Source organism: Pantherophis guttatus, chromosome 3 (genome assembly GCF_059756535.1).
Source record: "Pantherophis guttatus breed Tessera chromosome 3, ASM5975653v1, whole genome shotgun sequence".
Taxonomy (NCBI): Eukaryota; Metazoa; Chordata; class Lepidosauria; order Squamata; family Colubridae; genus Pantherophis; species Pantherophis guttatus.
In genome coordinates, this window is record NC_142065.1 from 11405256 (window position 1) to 11432068 (window position 26813).

At 41.9% G+C, this 26813-nt stretch overlaps 1 protein-coding gene across 2 annotated transcripts in view; it reads left to right on the plus strand.

Annotated features, from left to right (window-relative positions):
- Nucleotides 1–25305, plus strand: part of CABLES2 (Cdk5 and Abl enzyme substrate 2) — a 65173-nt gene extending 39868 nt beyond the window's left edge. For both annotated transcript variants that reach the window (XM_034433152.3, XM_034433151.3), the window contains 5 exons: nucleotides 81–246; nucleotides 7331–7434; nucleotides 13440–13546; nucleotides 17841–18045; nucleotides 21561–25305. In XM_034433152.3, the coding sequence (XP_034289043.2) occupies nucleotides 81–246; nucleotides 7331–7434; nucleotides 13440–13546; nucleotides 17841–18045; nucleotides 21561–21701 (723 nt within the window). In that variant the 3' untranslated portion in view covers nucleotides 21702–25305. The remainder of the gene's footprint in view (nucleotides 1–80; nucleotides 247–7330; nucleotides 7435–13439; nucleotides 13547–17840; nucleotides 18046–21560) is intronic.
- The last annotated feature ends 1508 nt before the right edge of the window (nucleotides 25306–26813 follow it).

Sequence of the window (26813 nt, forward strand, 5' to 3'; positions counted from 1 at the left end):
AAATACACCACTTGGGAACCAAAGATTGTTGCCAAAACCATTAGGCATCTGTTGCTGACTGTTGTGGAACTGTCTTTTAGGTGGTATCCTATGCAAAATTCTTGTATCCAACCAACGCTCTCGTGGGCCACAAAAGTGACGGCATCAGTGCCGTTTCCGTATGTCGAGCAACTGCATCCCGAACGGCTGGAGGATCGAGGTATAAAACTTCAGCAGCCAAAACCATCCCTTCGACAGCAGATCTGGGTAAGTCCCTGAACAAATACCGTATATTCCACCTTTCTGCATTTTTAAAAAACTTTTAAATAACAAAAAAAAAAAAAGCAAACAGTGGTTGCATTGCAATTAAGAGGATAGATGGAATATTGCCAGCAGTAGATTTAATGGAATAACTGGGTGAAAATATAGCATTTCATTTTCTAAAACAGCAATTTGGGATCCTACGTTTTTCACAAATTTGATGCCTTCCTTTGTCCTTGTTAGTACTCTCAGAGTTAATTATAAAAATTGCATTAGGAGAACATTTTTGTACATAATACTTGGCATTGTAGCAAAGGATAGATGTTGTCCTATATATTCAGCATAATCTTGGGATGAATTTTTTTAACCAGCAGCTGCTCTGAATAGAGCGCAAGAGGAGGTACTACAAAACATGAGTAGAGTGAGGTCAAGTGTAAAGGAGAAGCAGTTTGGCCTAGTGGTTAAGGTGCTGGCCTAGAAACCAGGAAACTGTGAGTTCTAGTCTCACTTTAAAACTGAAAGCCAGCTGGGTGACTTTGGGTCAATCACCAGGTGACTGTGAGTTCTAGTCCCTCCTTGGGTATGAAAGCCAGCTGGGTGACTTTGGGCCAGTCCCTCTCACTCAGCCCAACCCACCTCACCAGGTTGTTGTTGTTGTGGCAGCAAAAATAGGGGGAAGGAGTATTAGGTATATTCTCCACCATGAGTTACTTATAAAGTAATAAAGGAAGGGTTAAAAAAAAATCTAAAAAATAAATAAATTCTCATGTTTATTTCATGCATTTTAAATATCAGCTTCATCTTTTGTTTTTTCAAAGAAAATACGACTATTCCCAGGACATTTAGCCTCAGTAGAGGGGCCGCCCCTAATTGTCTTTTGTGGACTCAGAAATTGAGCAAAGTTGAGTTTGACTAATACAGGCATGAGACCAGTAGGAAATTTGTAAACTGGCCCATTGAAAACAATCTGGAAGGATACAATTTTGAAGTTATTTCCTTGTTTTGTCCAAGAAAATTGCATGGACTGTGTCTGGGAAGTCACTGAGAAGCCACCCTTGACTTGAAGAGGCATTTATTGTATGTGTATTTTACATTAAAATTACACCTTTATTGTAAGTTTTGGAGGAGCTGTGCAGTTGCTCCCAAAGCTTCAGGATCTCACTGGCTCTGTAGCCTCAGAATATGCAACTCTGGTTTTATCCTGTTGAGTGAAATAGCCCAACCTACAATTTATGAGGTGTTCTGTCTATCTAGGCAAATTTTCCGGCCCAACTACTTATCTAATTTGCCTGAATGCTTCCAATCAATGTGTAAAAAAGCACAAGTATAATTTGTAATCCAATTATTTCCTCCTAACCAGTTGCCTTCCACATTTGATAAAGACATATAAATCAATGACAATTCAGTCATTTCTTCTGAATTCTAGACCTCCTGTTTGGGAATTTTTAAATGTTGCAAAGAATATAGAAACAGAGAAAGACAGGAAAAGTGGAAATGCATTCATCCAAGCTTGCTTACATGCTGCCGTTCACCTCAAATAAAAACCATATGTAGCAGTGTTTCTCATCTTTGGCAACTTGAAGATGTACGGACTTCAACTCCCAGGATTCCTCAGCCATCATAACTGGCAAGGAATCTTGGGAGTTGAAGTCCATATATCTTCAAGATGCCATGGTTGAGACTAATCTATGATATATAAACCTGTAAATATGAAACAAAGAACAGCCAAGAAACAGGCAATTTATCAGAGGAAGGTCAAAGCCAGGCTTCTGTTGTCACAAAGGGTGCCACAGTTATCCCATTCCAATTCCAAGCAACTGCTCAGCTTTGGAAATGGACATAACTTACTATTACATAATAGACATAACTAAGATATAGTTAATTTCCACTATGCTTTGTGGACAAACCGTAAGACCTGGTTTATTCATAATATTAAGTGAAATCATGGTTTACAAAGTACAGTGATTATGTTCACGCATACACTAGGCCAAAATAAGTCACATGATTGTTTTGTGTCAACATACATAGAAGAAAATATGATTATAAAGCTTAGAAATGAGAAAATCATACGCTGGGAAAATCAGGAAAATCAGGCAGTTCAAATGAGTATAAAGATTTATTGCAAGCTTGAGCTCTCTGCAAGAATCTGGTCAACTAACAGTCAAAGGAAATGAGCGGGAGATAAGAAGGCATTGAAGTTGGGCTGAACTTAGATCTCTTGCAGGCATGCAGGGACTCATGACTTATGACACCTTTGACTCTTCCCTCAGGCTCAGCCTGGCCATCTCCTACATCGGATACAGGTGGACCTCAACTTACAACCATTTGTTTAGTGACAGTTTGAAGTTACAACAGCGTTGAAAAAGTGACTAATGACTGCTTTTCACACTTACGAGTATCAAGGACTAGCTGCAATACATTACCCTGTTCAGCTAAAAGCAGTATCCATGTATAAATTTGATGCTGTGTTTAATTAAATCATGGCACAGAGGTTAGGAGAACAGTACCCACAACCATCTTAAACGCTTTTCTCTCCCTAAACTCAAACCTAAATAAGTTTCTGTTGTTTTTTTAATATATTTCTATCTCACCTTTAGAATTGGCATGAGATCTGGCAAGCTGTGAGGCTTGCAGAAAGTTGGCTCTATCTGGATGCCAACTTCTACAGTTCAACAATATATTATTTTTTACAAAAAGGCATATTGAGTTTACAAAATATTATTTTAAAATCACGCAATTTAATCAAATTTACTACTGTGTGGATACTCCTAGCTCGGATTCAGCAGTTGCATCCAGAGGTCTCAAACTAGCTAAATATAGAAATTTTAAATATATATATCTCATAAGCTTGGTTACGCAAAACATACAAATGAGACATTTCCTGAAAGTCGAAGCAATGCCTTAAAAAGCCAAAAATGTAAATATATTCTTATAAAAATCTGGGCAAAGTACCAACTGCGTTAAAATAGCAATTCTGAATAGTTTACCACTATTTTTCAGCCAATACTTCATGCCACCGACTTTGGCTTTGGGAAATCAAGCTGTGATCACTCAATGAGTGCCATCTTTTAAATTTGAAAACAAGCCAGTTTTCCTTTTAGATGATGAGATAAACAGGTTGAAAAGAAGCAAGACTTGCAACACAATACAGGAAGATAGATTGCATCTGCTCAGGATGCCAGCCTGTTATATAGCCTCTCTAATTTTCCATTTTCTCACATCCCAAGATTCTGCCAGTAATTTACTGCACCCACTTTTCATTGAGTTATTTTTTTGGGAGACATTCTGTAGCCCAGGGATGAAATCCAGCAGATTCTGACAGATTCTGGAGAACTGGTAGCGGAAATTTTGAGCAGTTCAGAGAACCGGCAAATACCACCTCTGGCTGGTCCCAGTGTGGGGTGGGAATGGAGATTTTGCAATATCCTTTCCCCAGGAGTGGGGAGGGAATGGGGATTTCCCTGGAGTGGGGTGGGAATGGAGATTTTGCAGTATCTTTCCCCTGCCACGTCCATCAAGTCACGCTCACCAAGCCACACCATGCCCACCAAGCCATGCCCACAGAACCAGTAGTAAAAAAATTTGGATTTCACCACTGCTCTAGCCCCTTGGGGCATCCCCACCCCCCTTTGTAAGTTCTACAGTAGTAGAAACTTCCTGTGGCTGATTGATTGCTCTCTCTTGTGCATTAACTCAGCTGTTTTGATTATAAAAACCATTTCTGAGCAGTGTTCAGAGAAGTCAACCAGGATTGTTGCATCAAACAACTTCCAGAATTTTCAATCAGAGTGGCCAGTACGTCCAAAGGTGCACCAGGTGCGTCTTACATGCCAAGGTGCAAGAAATGGTTTCTCTTCCTATAAGACCTGCTAGTTTGAACCTTTCATTGCAAAGCTAAGAACTACTTCTCTGGGGTCCTGCAGAGTCTGTCATAATTTTATTTATTTATCTGCTGCGAACTCTGCATTGGCAACAGGAAGGGCACCCGGCCAGTAAACACTCAGCTCCATTCAGTTGCCCCGACTCCACCTCGATGTAAGGGATTACGGTGTCATTAAAAGACACACACAAAAAATCTATTCTAAGTCAATAGAGCCACCCCTGTCATGAGCATACAGCAAAATTGATTCATTTATAACCTGCCCTTATTATTTTTATAAGTAACTCAAGGCAGCAAACATAATCAATATTCCTCCTTCTCCTATTTTTCCCACAACCACCACCTTGTGAAACGGATTGGACTGGGAGAGAGTGACTGGGCCAAAGTCACACAGATGCCTTTCATTCCTGAGGCGGAACTAGAACTCCCAGTCTCCAGGTGATCAGCCCAAAGTCACCCAGTTGGCTTTCATGCCTAAGGCAGGAATAGAACTCAAAGTCTCCTGTTGATTGGTTGGAAGTTACCCAGCTACCTTTCATGCTTAAGGCGGGACTAGAACTCCCAGGCTCCTGGTGATTAGTCCAAAGTCACCCAGCTGGCTGTCATGCTTAAGGCGGGACTAGAACTCATAGTCTCCTGGTGATTAGCCCAAAGTCACCTAGCTGCCTTTCGTGGCTAAAGTGGGACTAGAACTCACAGTCTCCTGGTGATTGGTTCGAAGTCACCCAGCTGGCTTTCATGCCTAAGGCAGGACTAGAACTCACAGTCTCCTGGTGATTGGCCAAAAGTCACACGGCCAGCTTTCAAGCCTAAAGCATGACTAGAACTCGCTATCTCCTGACTTCTAGCCTGATGTCTAGACCAAACTGTCTCTAGTTTGTTTGTTTTTTCGAAGTCTGAAACGCTGCCATAACTGTGCCTCAGAGCTTCTAAACAAGGAAGGTTAATTATTTTTCAAGGAACAGAAGCAGCAAACAGCAGGTTGACTTTGAAAATTCCAGCTAAAAGCCCATTTGGTTCTGCTGGCTCAGTGATCCATCAAGAGTGGTCCATCCGGGTGCCTTAAGTGCTCGTCAAAGGAATTCCGTTTTGCTCTCCCGATGCTGCTTTGTCCCTGAGCCGCTGCTGGAAATACACGCCTGGGCCCTTTTTGTCAAGATGACATGACGAATCTCTTCAGCCACCGCTGTGAGACCTGAAGAAAAATTCGGCTTTGCCCTGTCATGACTCAGCGCACCTCCACCAAAAAGCAGCAGGATTGAAGGCCGGAGCCTGGCACCTGCTGCTTTGAGGCACTGCAGAACACCGCTAATTGAGAGAGGCAACACCGTTGGGCTGTCAGATATGCAGGCCGGAGCTTTTTAGGAGTGACAAACACGCAACAGCAGGAATCGGTGCTGTGCAGTGGGTCACTGGAGGAGGAGGAAGAGAGGAAGGGGTCGGTGGAAGGATGATTTATGCAGATTTCGAACGGATTCAGTACATCCTTTTCCCAGACATTTGCATGGCCTTCATAGTTTTTTTTTTTTTTTTAAAATATTAAAGCCAAATGAGGATAGTCCTATATACTGTATCTTACAGGAAAAAAATGACCTTTGGGAACTATCTAGTTGTTTTAAAATGTGGTTTATTTGTGTGTGTGTGTGTGTGTATTGTATATGTCAGAGGTGGGCTTCACATAATTTAACAACTGGTTCGCCCCAGCACCGAAAATATGAGCGTTTGCTCGTGCACTCTCACTTCGCTCGCGCGCGCACCTTCCGCACATGTGTGCGGCCTTCTGTGCATGCGCTTTGCTCTCTCGTGCGCTTGAACGCATGTGCACGGCTTAAAAAGACGCAGCTAAATAGGACGGCATAGCACCAGGGCGGGGGAGGGGGGGCACCCACAGGTCACAACTACCGAACTGGTCCGAACCAGCTGAATCCCACCCCTGTTATATGTTTGTGTGTGTATGTGTGTGTATGTATGTATATTAGTGTACGTACTGTATGTATATATATCTATACAAACACACGTGTGTGTGTAAGTAAATATTACCCTGGCTTTTTATTTTTCATGAATAAAAATAAACAAAGTAGCAAGGGTACCTAGTCATTCTTCACCCTCCTATTTTTCTCCATGACAACAACCTTCTGAGATGGATTGGGATGAGAAAAAGTGACTGGGACAAAGTCACCCAGCTGGGTTTCATGCCTAAACTGGGACTAGAACTCCCAGTCCTCCTGGTGATTAGCCCAAAGTCATGCACCAACTTTTATGTCTAAAGTGGGACTAGAACTCAGTCTCCTGGTTTCTAGCCAGGCATCTTAAGACTAGACTAAGATAGACCAAAGATATATAAATATGCCTTTGCTTAATCAAATTAGCAGTCTATTTAGCTCAGTGTTCTGGTTTTTTTTTTTTAACTATCTGTAGTTACTTTCTTAGGGTTTTTGAAGATTTTGAGCTGCTGCAATGCAATCTTAAACTGCTTGTCTCCCATGGGTAAATTGGCTGGAAATAAAGCCAGCTTAGAGCATTCTTTTCCAGATTTAACTCTTTGCTCTGCTTTAGTGGCAGTGATGACTTGATGTTCTGTTCAGATTGTGTTGAGCCTGATTCATTCTCCACTGGAGGGAGGGAGAAAGAGAGAGAGGAGAGAGAGAGAGAGAGAGAGGGAAAGAAAGAAAGAAAGAAAGAAAGAAAGAAAGAAAGAAAGAAAGAAAGAGGGAGGAGAAGAGAGTTTTTTCATTTTACTAGGGCTACAAGGGAAAAGTAGCAGATCTCTTCTCTATTTTATCTGGTAAAAACAAATGCAACATGTTTCACTGTTCCACGCATTTAAAAAAAAACACTTTCTGACGTGGTAATCCGTGCCCAGCTGAGAGGTTGCATTCCCTCCTGCTATGATACACAGTAAGCCATTTGAGCACATGGGCTTGCCTACCAAGAAAGCAGTCAGGTAAACCAAAACAACATTATGCGACCTAGTCCAAGTCAGGAAACGCATTTCTTTGGATATGTAGCCGAAAATGGCCTTCTTGTTGGTTGTAGGCAGAGCACAACTGTTGTGCCTTCCTGACCTCCCAAAATGAATGCCCTGAGGATTGAACCTTTCTTAGCTTCATCTGGATTTGACAGCAAAGATCCTTCAGAAAGATTCAGAGGATGCTTTTCCTAAATTATGTTGGTGGAGCTTTTAGTCTTCAACGCCTTCTTTACTTCCAGGAAACGAAGTGGGAGAGTTGATAGAGTACAATCCCAATTTGCTTGATGACCCGCAGTGGCCGTGTGGGAAACACAAACGTGTCCTCATCTTTGCATCATACATGGTAAGGTGTTTTAGTGCAGATTCTTAACTAGTACAATAGTTAAGCATTTGGGATGTATTTCCCTATGCGTTTTATTTACCTGCATGCAGTGAAGGTTGTGTCCTCGTTCCCCTGACTGGTTATAAATTACTGTGGGAGAGCTATGATGGTTATGCTATTTTCTACACAACATATAGGTGGCCCTTGACTTACAGCTATTCGTTTAGCGACCATTTGAACAGTACTGAAAAAAATCCTGGCTTGCAACCAGGATCCCAGGATCGTCATTTACAACCTTCCCAGTCAGTGTGATGACCCGGGACACAGCACGAAGGCCACACAGCCAGCTGAGAGTTCAGACTCCCTTTTAATGCTCCAACTTTCCCCCAAATGCTCCCACATTCTTGGCAAGACCCAGAGCAAAGCGTGCACGCGCACACACACACACACACACACACACACACAGCAGCCTCTGGCTGCGAGAAGTCCAGCGAGGCAAAGGAACAGGAAATGAATCCACGAAGCAAGGAATAAGGCACTGAGTCCATGAAGCAACGAAGAAGCAAGCAGTCCTGCAAACACCAGACGTCGGCAACAGCACACAAAACTCCACAAATTCAGTATTTGTTCCCAACAAACGCCCCTCCCCACAGCGTCTCCTTATGTCTCATTCCCCAGGTGTGCCTTGTGAAGAGGGGCGGGGCGCTCTCTTCCAGAGTCATCAGGTTAGCCTGTGCTGTTCCTGTCTTCTTTCCACCCTCCGTGCTCGGGGAACAGGAGGAGGCGGTCCTTGCTCATCGCCTGATCTCCGTCACTCCTCATTTTCACTACCTGCCCACTCTCTGTCATCCTGCCCCTGTTCCTCCTGCTGGCAAGCTATCCCAAGCCTGAGGGGTCCCAGGCTGCCTCGTCCTGCTCCTCCCCACATTCCTTCAAAGCCAAGGAAGCTACCTCCTCAATCTCCATTGGCCCCAGCTCTGGCTCATCCCACTCCGCAGATTCGTCCCCCTCCGCAGATTCAGGCTTCGACAGGGGCATGACAATCAGCTTTCAACAAGCGAAGGCCATGGAGAAGCCAGATTCAGTTAACAACTGCAGTGATTTGCTTAACAACCATGGGGGAAAAAAAGTCATAAAATCAGGCGTAACTCACTTAACAAACGCCTTGCTTTTGACCACAAGAATTGTGGTCATAAGTTGAGAACTACCTGTGGTTTTCGGTTCTTTTCACATCTTCCTAGTAACTCGGCGTTGGCGTTACAGCTTCACCATTCTGGGATCCAAGATCATATTGATTTTGAAACTAGATAGAATTGTGATCAATATACCCCATATTCTTATTTTTAGTGTCATTTTCCTGACTTAGGTTCTCTCGACTCCCAACATTTCTGTACAATAAAGGAGAAAGAGGCTTACACAAATATTCCTTTTTTTTTTTTTCCCTGCACCACCTCCCTTCCTTAGCAAACTGCAGTTCGGTGACCACTGTTAACCAAATAATTTATTTCATTCTGAAATGGCACGTAATGGACTTTAATCTGCAGAATTAATTACCACTGTATGGCCACTGACTTAGACGGCATTGAAAGCAAAGAGAATAGTTTATAGAAGTTCATTCATGTGGAGCTCAGTGATAACAAGGCTTTTTTTTTCCATTTGAAACTTCAACGTTCTGTTTCCTTCTACTCATTTTTCATGTGCTGCTTTAATCAGCTTCTAGTTCTAATATGATTCTAGATCGCCAAGCGGGGGAGGGGGCTGATCTTGTGACTTGTGGGGGAAAACTAATCTGACTACTGGATCAATTTTCCCCACAAGCCACCAAACAACTGTACGTCTGTGGAGATTCTCAGTCATCCAGGTCACGGTTGTCCCAAAGGTGCTATTTTCGAGAGGAAACTGGACTTTCTAGTTTTTCTTTGAGGACGTTTTGCTTCTCATCCAAGAAGCTTCTTCAGTTCTGACTGGATGGTGGGGAATGGGAAGAATGGAATGGAACTGTTGAAAGAACTGTGTCTACAACACTGTTCTTTCAACAGTTCCAGGAAGGCTTCACACCCATTTGCACTACTCAGGTGACCCTGAGGACACAGATAAACCTCCAGGTGGCCTCAACAACTCTCTAAAACAGAGGTCCCCAAACTTGGCAGCTTTAAGACTTGTGAACTTCAATTTCCAGAATTCTCCAGCCAGCTATGCTGGCTGGAGAATTCTGGGAGTTGAAGTCCACAAGTCTTAAAGCTGCCAAGTTTGAAGACCTCTGCTCTAAAAAAATGCAAATGACCAGCTGTCTGCAAGTACTATAAATCCTTCCATTCTCCACCAGTCAGAGCTGAAGAAGCTTCTTGGATGAGAAGCGAAACTTCTTCAAAAAAAAACCCAAGAAAGTCCAGTTGCCTCTTGAAAAAGCACTTTTGGGACAACCATGACCTGGACGACTGAGAATCTCCATAGACATGGAGCTACAGATTGCTTACCGTTACTTCCCATTATAGAAGTGCAAAACCTATTCTGGAACACTTAAAAACTATTCCACATCATTTAGACCATTTCTCCTTGTGATCATGCCAATCATGTTGCATAGATATTTCCCCCCAAAAAAATCCTGCCAGAACTGGAGGCTCTCAGCATGGTCAGAGGGGAAAAAAAAAACACCTGGAATTATCCCAGGGTTCCGGGGAATGCTAAGTTTCCCTTACACTTACTTGCACCTGCAACTAAAAACTCGCACAATCTCTCTGCAAAAGCAATATGCAGCTGAAAGGTTATAGGGACTCTATAACCGAACAGTAAATTGGGCATTCAAATTGTAATAATCATAATCATAACAACAACAACAACTTTATTGTCATTGTATGTGTATACAGTATACCCATATAACGAAATTCACTTAACACCCAAAGACCAGGTCCAACACACATAACAATCCCCAAACACACTCCCACTCACCACAATTCCCCACCCCTAAACCACCCAAACATCCACACAACAGACCAAGTAATGCTGTCCAACAGCTCACTGATGGTGTCCCTTTAGTTCATTGTTGAGTGCAATGATACATTGGCATCCTTCAGTCTCAAGAGACTATGGTATTGTGCTCTGGAAAGAGCTGCTAAAACAGCATCTAGTGTGATTAAAAAGGCCAATTCGAGAGTGGCAATCCCTTCCACGCTGAGGGCATATACATTCTGTCTCCTGCCCAGCCCCCAGATTTCACTGGTTCCAGGACTGCCTCTTTGCCTCAGCCTGCCGAACAAGTGTCTCTTCGAATTGGAGAAGGCGGTGCTGCGTCTTTAGCCTCCAAGCTGAACGATCGGAGGTCAAGGTTTCCCAGTTGTTAATGTCCATTCCCAGGGCCTTTAGGTCCCTCTTGCAGTTATCCTTATATCGCAGCTGTGGTCTCCCTCTGAGGCGCTTTCCTTGCACTAATTATCCATACAATGATAATGCAATGATAGCTCTGGGATAAAAACTATTCAGAAAACGTGTGGTCCGAGTTTTAATTGTTCTGTATCTTCTGCCAGAAGGCAACAGTCCAAAAAGATTGTAAGCAGGATGGGAAAAGTCTCTGAGAATGTTATATAACTTCCTCAAACAGCGAGATTCAAAGATGTCATCCAGGGCTGGTAGCTGGAGCCCGATGATATTCTGGGCAGTTTTAATGATTCTCTGTGGAGCTTTTCTGTCCGTATTCAAATTTATTCCAATTTGTATCTCAACTACAGGCACCGTGGCCTAAGGCAAGCCTAGATCGAGGCATTACACGCATAAATGGAGTTTATATAACCTCTAGGGCAGTGCAGATATTATCACAAACCTACATTTTTCTCTTTTGAAGCACACATGAATAGTTTCAGCAGCCGTGGTCAAACACCCGGTGATGAGCAGTAATGTTTTCCTAATGATCTCTCCAGCAGGCTCGGCTTCCGTTAGCAAGCCGACTCAAATCCTAATGAGCTCAGATTCAACTTCTGAATTTCAGTTACCAAGCAAACTAGTAAACTCCTAAAAGCTGGAGCAATTTCTCTGCATCTCCTGTTATTACCTGTCTTGTGTTTAAACCCGGTGTATTTGCTGTTAAGGTTGCGCTTCTCAACCCAGACAAACTCACCATTCTGTTTGAAGTGCTAAGTGTTGCAGGATTAAATGATTATTAAAAGGCTTCGGAAACCTTCTGTCTTAAAACAAGATTAGCCTTGTAACCCTATTGACCTAGTTAGGGGAGGACTTGACTCCGATGCCAGGACAAAGATGAGCAAACTTAGTATAATTTAATACCAGCTAAGGATTATTTTGGTGCAAAGTTCAATTTAATGGGGTGCAGCTGAAACAAAGCACTGAATTCTACTGCCTAGTGCTGTGTAGAATATATGAGCCTTCTACATTTTTGATAGAATATTTGTAGCTAAGGATTGAACGGTGGGTTCCGTGGTGCTCTCTGAACTTGTTGGTTTTCTTACAGACGTTTCATTACCCAACTAGGTAACATCATCAGTGCACCTAGTTTGGTAATGAAATATCTGCAAGAAAACAACCAAGCTCAGAGAGTCCCCAACGACCCCACCGTTCTATATTTTTGCCTAGTGTTAGATTTAACCTTAAACATTGATTGATTTAGCAGATTTATATAGCTGCCTGTCTCACATGTACAATTCCGAGCAGCCTACAAAATTAAGCACAGAAAAACAAATCAACAAAATAACCAAACTCTAATGGAAAATAAGCGAGGGCAACGTTTCCCAAACTTGGCAGCTTTAAGATGGCTGGCTGGGGAATTCTGGGAGTTGAAGTCCATGCATCTTAAAAGCTGCCAAGATTGAAAAACACTAGACTAGAGAGAAACTGAGCAGTTTTAGCTGCAGCTAACATTCTACTGGACTTTCAGTCTTCCTTTTGTCAGTTGTCTAAACACACCTTTGATTTCAGAAGATTATCAAGCAAGATAGGAATGCACCATCAAGCAGCCTCAGGAATGTATGATCCTGCAGACATTTTACATCATCAATGCAAACCCCTCTCCCTTTTAGCATTGAAGATCTTACCTAATTTGGCATTGAAACGTCTACAAGAAAACAACCAAGCTCAGAGAGCATCCACGACCCCACTGTTCTTAATATCCAGCTCTTAGGAAACAAAGGAACATATACCGAAGTAGTTTTCTGGTGTTGAATTGAACACAGATAACATTTTCTGTCTGTGTCTGGTTTCTGAGTGGTTATTTTCAAACAATGTCAATCAAATGTCCACACAAACCATCCAGCATCGGAAGGAAAAGGGGGTTATAGAGAAATAAATGATTAAATTAACATGATCAAGCTGAACTTCTGAGGAAGAAACTAACTTGGTCTGTTATATAAAATACTGCTATCTACAGGCCCCTCACATCCTGGACATAAGTTGTTTCAACTTCTACCTCAAAATGACGCTATAGGGCACTGCACACCAGAACAACTAGACACGACAGTTTTTCCCCACATGCCATCACTCTGCTAAACAACTAATTCCCACAACACTGTCAAACTACCGGTATTTACTAAGGCTGTATTACTATTATTCTTCTCATCCTTCCTATTTCCTATCTCCTCCCACTTATGACTATAACCATGTTGCTTGTATTTTTATGATTTATATTGTTCTGTTTGTTTCCTAGTATGATTTGATTGCTTATTAGTAACCTATGACTTATCATTAAGTGTTATATCTTAAGATTCTTGATGAATGTATTTTCTTTTTTCCTTTTATGTACCCTGAGAGCATATGCACCAAAGACAAATTCCTTGTGTATTCAATCACACTTGGGCAATAAAGAGTTCTGTTCTATTCTATTCTATTCTATTCTATTCTATTCTATTCTATTCTATTCTATTCTATTCTATTCTATTCTATTCTATTCTATTCTATTCTATTCCATTCCATTCCATTCCATTCCATTCCATTCCATTCCATTCCATTAAGTTATTTTTGGTGTCTCACATTCTCTTTCTCAGTACAAATTTCTAAATAAATCCTTTTTTTTTTAATTTCAGACCACCGTGATCGAATATGTAAAACCCTCAGATCTTAAAAAGGATATGAATGAAACATTTAAAGAAAAATTTCCTTACATCAAGCTCACACTCAGCAAAATCAGAAGGTAAAAAAATTGTTTGGGAGACATGAAAATCACTTCTGTTTCTCAGTCCTGTCTTTGGAACAGACTTCTTTCTATCCAGATTTGTATCAGAGTGGTTTTATCTGTAAATGTTTACAGCTCAATCTTGCATAAGTATTAATAAATATGAGGAAATACATATAACCTTACAGACTTGAGTATTGAGTACTGCAGGCTACTTCTGCTGCCTGCCGGCTGCCTGCAATTTGGCCGTTCAAATCTCACCAGGCTCAAGGTTGACTCAGCCTTCCATCTTTCCAGGGTTGGTAAAATGAGGACCCAGATTGTTGGGGGCAATAGGCCGACTCTGTAAACCGCTTAGAGAGGGCTGTAAAGCAGTATATAAGTCTAAGTGCTATTGCTATTATGAGTTATGTGATACATTATTTACAAGTTGTCAATTCAGTGCTCCATCCCAAAATATATTCTATGGCACCAGTCATAGAACCATAGTTAATAACTATAGCAGTATAGTTAGGAGGTGAGGTATTACTATTTCCTTCTTTTTCATGCTAATTATATTAAGAATTGGGGGTATTGATTCTGTAATGAATCAGTTAAATATGCTGTGATTCTGTAATGAATAGTTGTTAAATAAGCTGTGATGTAGTTTAAACCGATGATTCTTAACTCAGCTATTTTAAGATAGCTCAATTCAACTCCCAGAATTCCTCAGCCAGCTTAAAGTTGCTGAGGTTGAGAAACACTGGCCTAAGCACAGATTTAATTCCTACCATGAAGTATAAATCTTAATATCTGGTTTAGTTTTGGTTAGAAGACGATACTGGGAAAAGTTTTGTTCTTAGCTTGTTTCATACCCATGTTTCTGCATCTTCTATTTTACATAGAAATCAAGCATGAGCAATCAAACCGTCTAGCATATTTTGAATGCTTTTGGTCCTAACAGTGCTCCAGTTCTGTACAGTTTTTGACTAGAACGGAGAAACATATTTAAATTTGAAAAATTTCAACTGAAACCAGAGTACTGAGACAGCAGTGTGCAGCAGCAGCCAAAAAAGCTAATGGTTGTATAAACACAGGCATAGAATCAAAATCACGTGAAGTAATAGTACTGCTTTATAAAGCCTTAGTAAGGCCATACCTGGAATACTGCACCAGTTTTGGTCACCACCTTACAAAAAAGATGTTGAGACTTTGGAAAAAATCCAAAGAAGAGTGTCAGGGCGCTGATTAATCCCATTCTGCCTTTGGGATAATCGCACCTTGATTAAGAGGGGTGGATCGAGACCTTTCCTTGCCAGCATACTTTAAGAAAACAAACCGGAAGATATATCTTCTAAGAAAAACTCATTTATTTGTTATAAAGAAAATAAAAAACATCTTACTAATCTAATAAAATTAATTGTTACATTTTTGCAAAAGTTCTTATCGGCTACTTCTCAGCAGCTGGACTTCTCTTGGCAAGAGAAGAAAGAAAAAGTGTGAGAAGGAATGTGGGTGAAGAGACATGCGCAGTTTAGCTTACTGATAAGGATTCTTGGCAAGCTACGGAAAGTCTGATAGTCCAGAAATGAGAGCTCAGCTGGTAAATAAAAAACGCAGTGACAAAGAGCAACTAAGATGACTAAAGGCCTGGAGACAAAAACATGTGAAGAATGGTTGCAGGATTTTGATTTGGCTATTCTAGAGAAAAGTAAGGCTGGGGGGGAGATGATAGCAGTATTTCAGCATTTGAGAAGTTGCCACAAAGATGAGGGGGCTCCACTTATTTTCCAAAGCACCAGAGAGCAGGATAAGAAACGATGGATGAAAACTAATCAAGGAGAGAAGCAACCTGAAATCAAGGAAAAAATTAACCAGTGGAACAGCTTGCTTCATCATTGGAGGTTTTTAAAAAGAGACTGGACAGTCACATGTCTGAAATAGTATAGGGCCGTGATGGCGAACCTCTGGCACGCGTGCCAGAGGTGGCACGCAGTGCCCTCTCTGATGGCACATGAGCCGTAGCCCCAGTTCAGCTCCGCCGTGCATGCACGCATGCCTCCTGCCAGCCAGCTGGTCTTCGGGTCTTTGCCATGCATGCGCAGGAGCAGGGCACGTGTGGGGGGCCATGCGCACATGTGCGGGGGGCATGCAGGGGGCTGTGTGTGTAGGGAGGATGTTGCGAGGGGCCGCATGTGCATGCGCAGTGCCTGTGATGCACATGGAGGGGCGAGGGGCATGCACATTGCATTTTGAGGGTTCTGGGGGCGTGCCCATGCGCATGTGCTTTGGGTACTCGGTCTGGAAAAGGTTAGCCATCACTAGTATAGGGTCTCCTTCTTAAGCAGGGGGTTGGACTAGAAGACCTCGACAGTCCCTTCCAGTTGTATTCTGATTAAGGAAACCTCACAGAGAGTGTCTAATACAGTTTCAGCTTAACTAATATGTCGTAAGCTTGAAATAAAAATGGAACCAGTTTGGAAACCATTCCAGTAAAGATGAAGCACTTGCCCTGACATTAGAATAACCATTTTCAAACAGTCATTCTAAACTCAACATTTTGAGCTTGAAAGCTTTTCCACACTTCTGTTTTTTACCTCTTGATCCATCTCTCTCTAGGATATAGGCCTAATTTAGTTCACCTTCCTTCTGAATATCAAACAGATTGAAAGGACACTGAAGAAATTCTATGTAAACCTGAATCAAAGTTGTTGTCATGAAATAGGAGCATGCTTTAAAAAAAAATCTGCTTCATTGTAGTTATTTCATTCTCTTCTCATTATACAGACATTCCTTAGCTTACAACTTGTCACTTGGCAACCATTTGAAGTTATGAGTCCCCCCCACCCCCACCCCAAGTACTTGTGACCAATTCTGAAATCCCAACAGCTACCCTTCTTGTGGTCACATGACCGCAAAATAAGGTTGCAAAATTGGGTCAATCACATAGCTGCAAGCTCCATTGTGGTCATAAATTGAGGACTGCCCATAATAACATTCCACAGGCTTATAACGTTCCATATTTCCTTGTCATACAGCATTGGTAGTTGATGATATTTCTGATTCTGCAAGAAATTGCACAATCCAGTTCTAATGGATAGGAAAGAAGTCCGATATTTCCTCCTTTCCCTGATTTTCTTCCAATTGAACAACCTTCTGTGGGGATTGCCCCTTAGCCATGTTCATCTTAGCCATATTCTCTCTCCTGTATGGGGTCCAGTTGCTGCTTCCTGAAGCCCCAAAGATCAGAGAACTCACCTTTCTCTGCCTCTTTATGAAAAGGTCCGTTCTAAAACATACATGGGGAGGGAGGGGAGCGATGGTTTAGCGGTTAAGGATGCTGAGCTTATCAGTTGAAAGACTGACAGGCCAGGTTTGAGACTTGAGCGCCATGAGCAAGAGTGAGCTCCCGTTCCTTGCTCCAGCTCCTTCCCACCTAGCAGTTCAAAATGATGCAAATGCGAGTAGATAAATAGGTACCACTTCCGTGGGAAGGTAAACAACGTTCCATGCGCCTCGGCATATTGTCATGCTGGGCGCATGACAACAGGAAATGTCTTCGGACAACGCTTGCTTCCTCAGCCAAGAAACTGATACGAGCACCACTCCTAGAGTCAGGCACAACTGAACAAGAGAAACCTTTCCCTTTAAAACAGGGGTGTCAAACTCAAGACCTCAGGGGTGCTTAGATCTGGCCCGCAGGGCTGCCCTAGAAACAGCGAAGGACCAGCCTGCGGGACCTCTGCCAGCCCTCCTGGGCTCCATTTTCACTGACAGAGGACTGCAGGATGTTGAGCTGGCCACGCCTACCCTGGCCACACCCACTCACCTCCCCCCCCCAGGTCAAACACAACCCTGATGCGGCCCTCCATGAAATCGAGTTTGACACGCCTGCTTTAAAAGAAAAAGGTTCCCTTCACATGTGCTAGTCGTTCCCAACTCTAGTGGGTGGTGCTCATTTCTGTTTCAAAGCCAAAGAGCCAGCGCTGTCTGAAGTCGTCTCTGTGGTCATAATCGCCAAAGGTGCACAGAATGCTGTTACCTTCCCACCAAAAGTGGTCCCTATTTTTTCTACTGGCATTTTTTACATGCTTTCGAACTGCTAGGTTGGCAGAAGCTGGGACAAGTATCGGGAGCTCACCCCGTTACGCAGCACTAGGGATTCGAACCGCAGAACTGCCGACCTTTCAATCGACAAGCTCAACGTCTTAGCCACTGAGCCACCGCGTCCCTTGCTTTAAAACATACATATTTCGCCTAATTCTGAAGTTTTCTCTCATCTGTCTGGAAAAAATGATTTTTGATTCTTGTTCCACTTCCTTTTCCCTTGCAGTTTAAAGAGAGAAATGCGGACCCTGAGTATGGAGTGCAATCTGGAGCCAATTACTGTGTCCATGGCTTACGTCTACTTTGAGAAGCTCGTCCTCCAAGGAAAGCTCAACAAACAAAACCGAAAACTGTGTGCCGGTGCTTGTGTGCTCCTCGCAGCCAAGATTAGCAGTGATCTCAGGAAACATGAAGTCAAACACCTAATTGATGTAAGTACAGCTGGGATATCTTCCAGGGTCTCCAACTCTTTGAAAACGCTAAAAATTCTCAAATGATTTTTTTTTTCCCCTCTTACACTTGACACATAAATCTTTGCAAGCTTGCAAATAAATAACATTGAATGGAAATATATACATTTTGATAAGAGGCTGGAAATGCAAAGTTAGTTTTAAATAATTGTGGTACGAATAACCTGCACCTGGTTGTCACTGTAAATACACGAGGAAAATTAGAAAGAATGCAGGGTGGAATTGTTGGCAGTGCTTTGAAGCTACCATTTGGATGTCAGGATTGTGATGAAAATAATAGTAATAATGTTGTCTCTGCAACACCAGCTCCAGATTGTCTGCTTAATGGATCATCAGCCAAATGATTGTGTTACTTTGGAATGAGAAATGATTCCAGATTTAAATTGTACTGGGACTGGATCTCCTTGGTTATTGTCAAAATAATTTGAGTTTCTCTGAAGCAGATCTATTTGTTCATATGCACCAGTTTTTAATTTTCTTCTCCTGTTATCTTGCTGATAATGGCATCAAGCAATTTCTTTTTCTATTCTTTGTCTGACACTGGAGTTATTTTTTTTTCATGCATCCTAGTTCTATTCATGCCTTCTGATAATAAGCCCTGCTCTTTTCAGTGAGACTTGTTCTCAAATAAATGAGCTATCTCTTTGTTGCCCTTCAGTGTATTACTACACTCCGTTTACCTTATAATAAATCATTGTTGATGGGCCAAGTACCTACAATTGGTAGGCAGTTTGGTTCTTTACCAGAAAACAGCACCAGGGTCTGTCATCCTCCTGAAGCCATGTAATTACTGTACTTCTCGGAGTATAAGACGCACTCCCCCGCCCCCCAAACAGAGGGTGGAAATGTTGGTGCGTCTTATACACCAAATACAGCCATTTTTGGCCTCCCAAAAATGGGCGTGCAGAGGTTTTGGGAGGCCTGCAGAGTACTGCTAGGGGCTGGGGAAGGCAAAAATGCCCCCATTTTTGCGAAAAATGGGTGAAAAACGGCCTATTTTTCACAAAGATGGGGCACACAGAGGGTTTGGGAGGCCTGCAGAGTGCTCCTAGGGGCTGGGGAGGGCAAAAACCTTTTTTTTCTTGCTTACCTCTTCAAAATATTGGTGCGTCTTATACACCGGTGCATCTTATAGTCTGAAAAATACAGATAGTTCTAACTTTCTTTGCAATAAACATCAGCAAAGCAATGCATTGCAATTGCAAAAGTATTAGTTCTGCAGAAGACCCAAGTCACTTTCTCCTATCCTATTATGTAACCCATTTGGTGTGCCTCTCACTGGGCTGCTAAATCTGTCTGGCCTTCAGGCCGTGACTTTTTTCAGAATACTGCAGTAAGTCAGAAATGGCAGCCTGCAGGCTAAATGGAAATGGGGCCATGGAAATTCAGTGGCAAAATGTTAATCCCCACTCCAGGGTAAGGAGGAGACAAACCACTCCAATTTCCAATTTCACTCACAGAGAGGGAGAGGGAGAGGAGAGAGAGAGAGAGAGGGAGAGGTAGAGGGGGGAGAGAGAGAGAGGGAGAGGGGGGAGAGAGAGACAGAAAGGGAGAGGTGGGAGAGAGAGAGGGAGAGGTAGAGGGGGGAGAGAGAGACAGGGAGAGGGAGAGGGGGGAGAGAGAGACAGAGAGGGAGAGGTAGGAGAGGGAGAGGAGAGAGAGAGAGAGACAGGGAGAGGGAGAGGGGGGAGAGAGAGAGAGGGAGAGGGGGGAGAGAGAGACAGAAAGGGAGAGGGGGGAGGGGGAGGGGGGAGAGGGGGAGAGAGAGACAGAGGGAGAGGTGGGAGGGAGAGGGAGAGGGAGAGGGGGGAGAGAGAGACAGAGAGGGAGAGGTGGGAGAGAGAGGGAGAGGGAGAGGTGGGAGAGAGAGAGGGAGAGGTAGAGGGGGGAGAGAGAGACAGGGAGAGGGAGAGGGGGGAGAGAGAGACAGAGAGGGAGAGGTAGGAGAGGGAGAGGAGAGAGAGAGAGACAGGGAGAGGGAGAGGGGGGAGAGAGAGACAGAAAGGGAGAGGGGGGAGGGAGAGGGGGGAGAGGGGGAGAGAGAGACAGAGGGAGAGGTGGGAGGGAGAGGGAGAGGGAGAGACAGAGGGAGAGGTGGGAGGGAGAGGGAGAGGGGGGAGAGAGACAGAGAGGGAGAGGTGGGAGAGAGAGGGAGAGGGAGAGGAGAGAGAGAGAGACAGGGAGAGGGAGAGGGGGGAGAGAGAGAGAGGGAGAGGGGGGAGAGAGAGACAGAAAGGGAGAGGGGGGAGGGGGAGGGGGGAGGGGGAGAGAGAGACAGAGGGAGAGGTGGGAGGGAGAGGGAGAGGGAGAGGGGGGAGAGAGAGACAGAGAGGGAGAGGTGGGAGAGAGAGGGAGAGGTGGGAGAGAGAGAGGGAGAGGTAGAGGGGGGAGAGAGAGACAGGGAGAGGGAGAGGGGGGAGAGAGAGACAGAGAGGGAGAGGTAGGAGAGGGAGAGGAGAGAGAGAGAGACAGGGAGAGGGAGAGGGGGGAGAGAGAGAGAGGGAGAGGGAGGAGAGAGAGACAGAAAGGGAGAGGGGGAGGGGGAGGGGGGAGAGGGGGAGAGAGAGACAGAGGGAGAGGTGGGAGGGAGAGGGAGAGGGGGGAGAGAGAGACAGAGAGGGAGAGGTGGGAGAGAGAGGGAGAGGGAGAGGTGGGAGAGAGAGAGGGAGAGGGAGAGGGGGGAGAGAGAGACAGGGAGAGGGAGAGGGGGGAGAGAGAGACAGAGAGGGAGAGGTAGGAGAGGGAGAGGAGAGAGAGAGAGACAGGGAGAGGGAGAGGGGGGAGAGAGAGAGAGGGAGAGGGGGGAGAGAGAGACAGAAAGGGAGAGGGGGGAGGGAGAGGGGGGAGAGGGGGAGAGAGAGACAGAGGGAGAGGGGGGAGGGAGAGTGAGAGGGAGAGACAGAGAGGGAGAGGTGAGAGGGAGAGGTGGGAGAGACAGAGAGGTAGAGGTAGAGGGGGGAGAGAGAGACAGGGAGAGGGAAAGGGGGGAGAAAGAGACAGAGAGGAAGAGGGAGAGGGGGGAGAGAGAGACAGAGAGAGAGAAAATTTCCATCCTTCCAGTGTTATCACTTACAGCCTCAGCTAGTCAGTTGCCATCTCTCATCCTTGAAAATTACTCACCCTGAAGAAAGTGGTATACTTTTTCATACTTCAGTGCTTCTCCATACAGAAAATAAATACTTGCTCCTAGAGAACTAATGTAGTGTATCACACAGTTGCTAAGCACCTGAATTTTGATCACATGACCACCGGGATGCTGCAACCATCACAAGTGGGAAAAACGGTCATAAATTACTTTTTTCAGTGCCATTGTAACTTTGAGTGGTCGCTAAACAAATAGTTGTTTGTCAAGGATTACCTGTATGTTATCACTAAAATAGCTCTGGATTTGTATGCCAAACAAATATGCAGACTGTTGTAAGCGAGGATGCAAAACATGATGCTGTATTTATTTTATTTGTTTCCTGCCTTTACAGAAGTTGGAAGAACGATTCCGATTCAACAGACGAGATCTCATCGGATTTGAATTTACTGTTCTTGTGGCTTTGGAATTAGCTCTTTACCTTCCCGATAACCAAGTGTTACCTCACTTCCGTCGTCTCACACAACAGTCCTAGTCGAAGCTACATTACCACAAAAGCACCAATTTTTAGGTGGATTTGGGGACTGACACCCGGCTTTTCCTAGGTGACAAGATCAAACTGTGTTAAGAATGTTCCTGGCAGGGAGTCGATGGTGGGATTTTCATGGAACTACCAAAGTGGGAAATACAATACAGAAAACCATGTGTGAGAAGTGGCAGAAGTGGGAAATTTTTGTTTGAGAAACTAAAGCACAAATTATTTGCATCCAGTTGCCACTAAAGTTGCTAATTATCCTTCATTTAACTTTTTGTTTTCTGGAAACAATCTCTTCTTCTTGCCTGGCATTGCTACTTTATCATTTCCTTACTCTCTTTTTTTCCCCTCTTCTTCAAACTTAAAAGAGCAACACTTCCATTCCTTAATTAGTGCTTCAGAAAAATGACGTTTCGAACCATAAAAACTTGGGGAGGGGAAGAAGAAGGACGTGCCTAAGGCTGGGCTGGTACCAGTCTCTCTTTTTCTCTTTCTTGTTTTTAAAGTTAAGTTACTTGGTGGCAAATTCTGAACTTAAGCAGCAATTTATCCTTTTGCCTTTATTTTCTTGTGCTATAAGGGAAAAAACGTATCTGCACTATCATTTCTGGGAAGGTTGTATATGTTGATGATTCAGTTTTACTTTCTTTTTAAATGAAACGTATTGTTGAAACATTGCACTTGTTGAACAAGGAGCTATATAGCAAAACAGTCTTCATTTTAACGTGTCCCTCAGAGGTTGAGTGAAACCATTGATTTAATGGCAGTAATTTTGACACGTAGCTTCCAGAGCTAATATCTTTCTGTTACTGCTTTCTGTAGCCTGAAAGTAATAACTGTTTTATTTATAACAAAGTGTTCATATATTGTCTTTCCTGTGTGCTACTGACATGTAAATGTCTCGGGCAGTATAGCTGTCGTTACCTAAATTAAGCCAATGAAACTCAGCATATCTAACTTCTGTAAAAGTTTTTTTTAAAAAAAACAAAGGTTCTTCCAAGCTTTTTGTCACTGTGATGTTTTAAATGCACATTCAAACCGCCAATCTTACAAAGGCCAATGTCTAGCAGTGTGCTGGGTAGACGCAGTTTTTATACACTTGGACAACGCATTGATTTAAGCATTCAGATGCTAAAATATGAACTTTCTTGAGACTACAAGAGGAGTCAGTAGCTGTCAGGTTTTTTTTTTCCCTAAGCAATATTGTGATATAAATCAAAGTGTCTGTGTATATATGTGATATTTGCCAGTGAACAAAATTAGTTCTTGGATATTGTGATTAATGTCCACATTCTTACTTTTTTAGTGTAACTTTGGCCAGTTTTAGTGAGAGAGAGAGAGAGAGAGATCTTGCAAAATAAGAGGGAAGATAAAGGTGCATCAGTATGGAATGTACCACTGCAGGTATAAAATCACATTTTTGAGCACAGGTACACTGCTACCATCATGACAATGTACAGTAAACAAGCACACTGGGAAGAAGCTTAGAGAACAAATTCTCTCTGATAAGCTGTTTTATGACAGTAAATGCTGTTTAAACAAAAGCATTTAAAAATATAGGTACACACCTGGTTGAATCTTAAATGGTACAATCAACAATTCTGGGCTGTAGAAACAGAGCCTCTTAGTAAAATAGAGGGCTTTTAGTACCTAGAATGCCACAAATTTTAACTTGGAAATACATATGCTTTGGGATGGAAAGTTGCAAAGGGGGTTAGAAACATCTGGAGTGAAAAATAGTAGGACCCAAGAACGCATTATTTAGCATGAAGAGTTATAAATCAAAACTTGATTTATCTCTGACTTTTCTTGCATTTATGCATGAATGAAAACTAGTAGGAAAAATATTTTTAACCCAAAGTCAGCTTGTTATTGAAATTTGAGCCAACCCAGTTGAGAATGGCTTTCTAATCATGGCTTGGAAATTAATGGTCCTCATCGTATTAATAATACCTGTCAGGTCCTAATTGTAGCCTTTTTTGATACAATGTATAGTAGCGTAACTATTGCTCACAATTAAAAATGTGGTATGTTGCATTTCTTTACAGAATTTCACAGTGTAGGATGCCATCCCAGATTTTCCCAGGAAACTTTAGAAATAATTGGTTGGGTCATTAATTCACCTGAACGGAAAGCAACAGATTTTTTTCCCCCCACAATTCTTCTGATTTTGTTAAACAGTACTAACTTAAACACAGTTGACTTAACTAGCTACACTGTGTTCTAAAATATTTGCCAACTTAATTTTCCAAGTAAGGCAGGTATAAGAGCCGTTGTGGTACAGTAGTTAAAATGCAGTATTGCAGGTTAAATCTGCCAACTGCCAGCAGTTCGATCCTGACAGGCTCAAGGTTGACTCAGCCTTCCATCCTTCCGAGGTCGGTAAAATGAGGACCCAGATTGTTGGGGGCAATATGCTGACTCCATAAGCCGCTTAGGGCTGTAAAGCACTATGAAGCGGTATATAAATAACTTAAGAAAGTGCTATTGCTTGTCAAAAGGCTGCTTGAAAAGGCAGCCCTAATTAAACTCTGAAATATAATTTTGTCTTTGGAAACACGTAGAGTTTAGTTAATACATTTACTACCGTAATATGCGGGCACTGGGACAGGTAAGTTCTACTGCAACTCATTGCTGCCTTCTAGAGGCCCTTAGTATAGCTTCTGAGCGATGGGAAAACAGCATATTGGGAGGCAACAAGGTTGGAGAAGGCTGTTGTCCTTAAAAGCTCAAAACACCTTAAGTGTTAAATGGTACGAGTTTACCCCTTCAGATAATAAAGTGGATTTGTAATGACTGACGGTACAATTTTTTAAAAGAAAAATCTATTTTAGAACCAAGGACCCATCTGTAAATCAGGGATTCTGATTTTCTCCTCTTCCCTTCTCCCGATTATCTCTATATGTACTTGCAAATTTGCAGTGGTCGATATATTGACAAAAGACTCGTTCTGGTCTTATATTATACATGGAAATATATTTTGGATGGAAGAGACTGAAAATCTTGCCTAATATTCGAGTCAATGTTACTTCAGGATTCAAAAGAATGAGGAATTGAGTATCATCATTTTTAACTTTGCATTCGGCTTTGTACATTGAGTTACATAGTTCAACTATTGAATACTGTAGTGAATATGGAGAGTGTAATGTGTTTGTAATTTCATACCTTAATTTGGGGGGTTGGTTCTCTAAGACTCATTGTATTCCTTGTTCATGCAATATCTGCCACTGCGTGGTAACTATTATTATTACAACCAAACTTAGATCCAGTATAAAATCCCAGTTTACTAACTTTGGAGTAAGATACTAATCTTTTGACAGTTGAAATTTAAATTATAGATTCTTATGTAAATAATGGTGCTTGTATATCTTCAGCCCAAGAAAACACTTCGAATTGGAGTTTGTATATTTTTATGTTAGTAAATTTGTGTTGTCCTAAATTTAAGTTTCTGCTTTGTATATTGTCTGATTTTGTTCTTCCAAATGAAATGAATGAATTTGTTAATAACTGAATGTTTGTGTAACTGAATGTTTTGATACCTATTTTATAACTTAGCACATCTGAATATATTTCAGGTTTGTGTCATAAATAACCCTTTAAAACATTGTGGTGTGTCTTTTTCTACTTTTCCTCCCTGCACAAAAGACAGACTGTGGTTTTATGAACTGAATGTTAAATGTTAGAACAAATACTTTCTAGACATGCAGTTTCAAAATTAGAATTTTTATATATGAGTCTGAATATTAAATAGACTGTATATTACTCGTTTTACCAGTATATAGTTATGCATCAAAACATAAGAGAGAAAGCAAGAGACAGATATTACTAGTGATTTACACTATTTTGTCTCTTTCTTTAAAGCATGTTTATGTATTATATATGTATATATAAACATAAAGACAGAGACAAAATGATACATATTTATTTATATTTTATATTTATAATATTTATATGTATAAGGAGAGGCTCAGGTTTAGCTTTACTTGAGATCTTTTACAGTTTTAGATTTTACCTCCTTATATTCTATAAATTTATACTAGAATATTAAGCCATTAATATAAATACCATTTATACCATTAAGCTGATAAAACTGATTTCTTTGCTAGGACCTTCTGGAATAAATAATAGGTTTTTAGAACTGGGCTACTGCTAATTTTTATCTGTCTTATATTAGGTGTAATGTTGACAATGAAAACAAAGTTTACTCAGAATTGCTGTTACAGTATTAGTTTGTTAGAACTGATTTGTGTGAAAATCTTAAACTTGTCTACATATATTTCACAATAGTTCTTTGATTAATAGTAATAATATGCTAGAAAAAAACATAGCTTATATGTAAGAATAATGACTTAGTTGTATATTCCTCTCTTGTAATCTGAACTGTCAGCAAATTGACCCTTCTCATTAGTTGCACAAATAGGGGGAAAATCCATAAATAGCTGCTTACAACTGTTCCAATTATATCTAGATACAGGTCACCTCTTTCAACAAGTGCTCATGTTTTAATATCTGTTGATCAGTGATATATTAGACAATGAAAATCAGCCTTGAGTATTTAACAAAATGAAGTTGCAAAATTGATGAGCTTCAGTGTAATTGTGAAGGGTTGGATCAATGCTTTTCATGGCATCTATATTTAGCTTGTTTATTGACCTTTCTATCAGTGGCTGCTTTTGCAGTAAAACTGGAACCTATTTACAAATACATGGTAGGCTTCATACATTATAGTCTTCAGTGCATCTCATCAGAATTGTTCATAGATTATGACAAAGAGTAACTGCAAAAGTGCAGGCTGTTTTGGAAGCTGGATATGTTCAAAATGTGTTTGCAGAATTGAGAGCTTTGCTATAAAGACTAAAAAGTGGGAAACCTAATGCCTGATAGATGCTACTGAACTATAATTCTCAAGACCCACAACTAAAATGGTACATGCCACTAGATATTGGATGTTATAGTTAGACAAAATAGGACAGGCATCAAAATATCCACCATTGGACTAAAGGTAGTTATCATACAACTCTAATACATGCATTCTGGATACATTTCACCACACTTATCTGGTTTTAACTGAGAAATGTTCAATAGCAATAGCAGACTTCTATACCGCTTCAC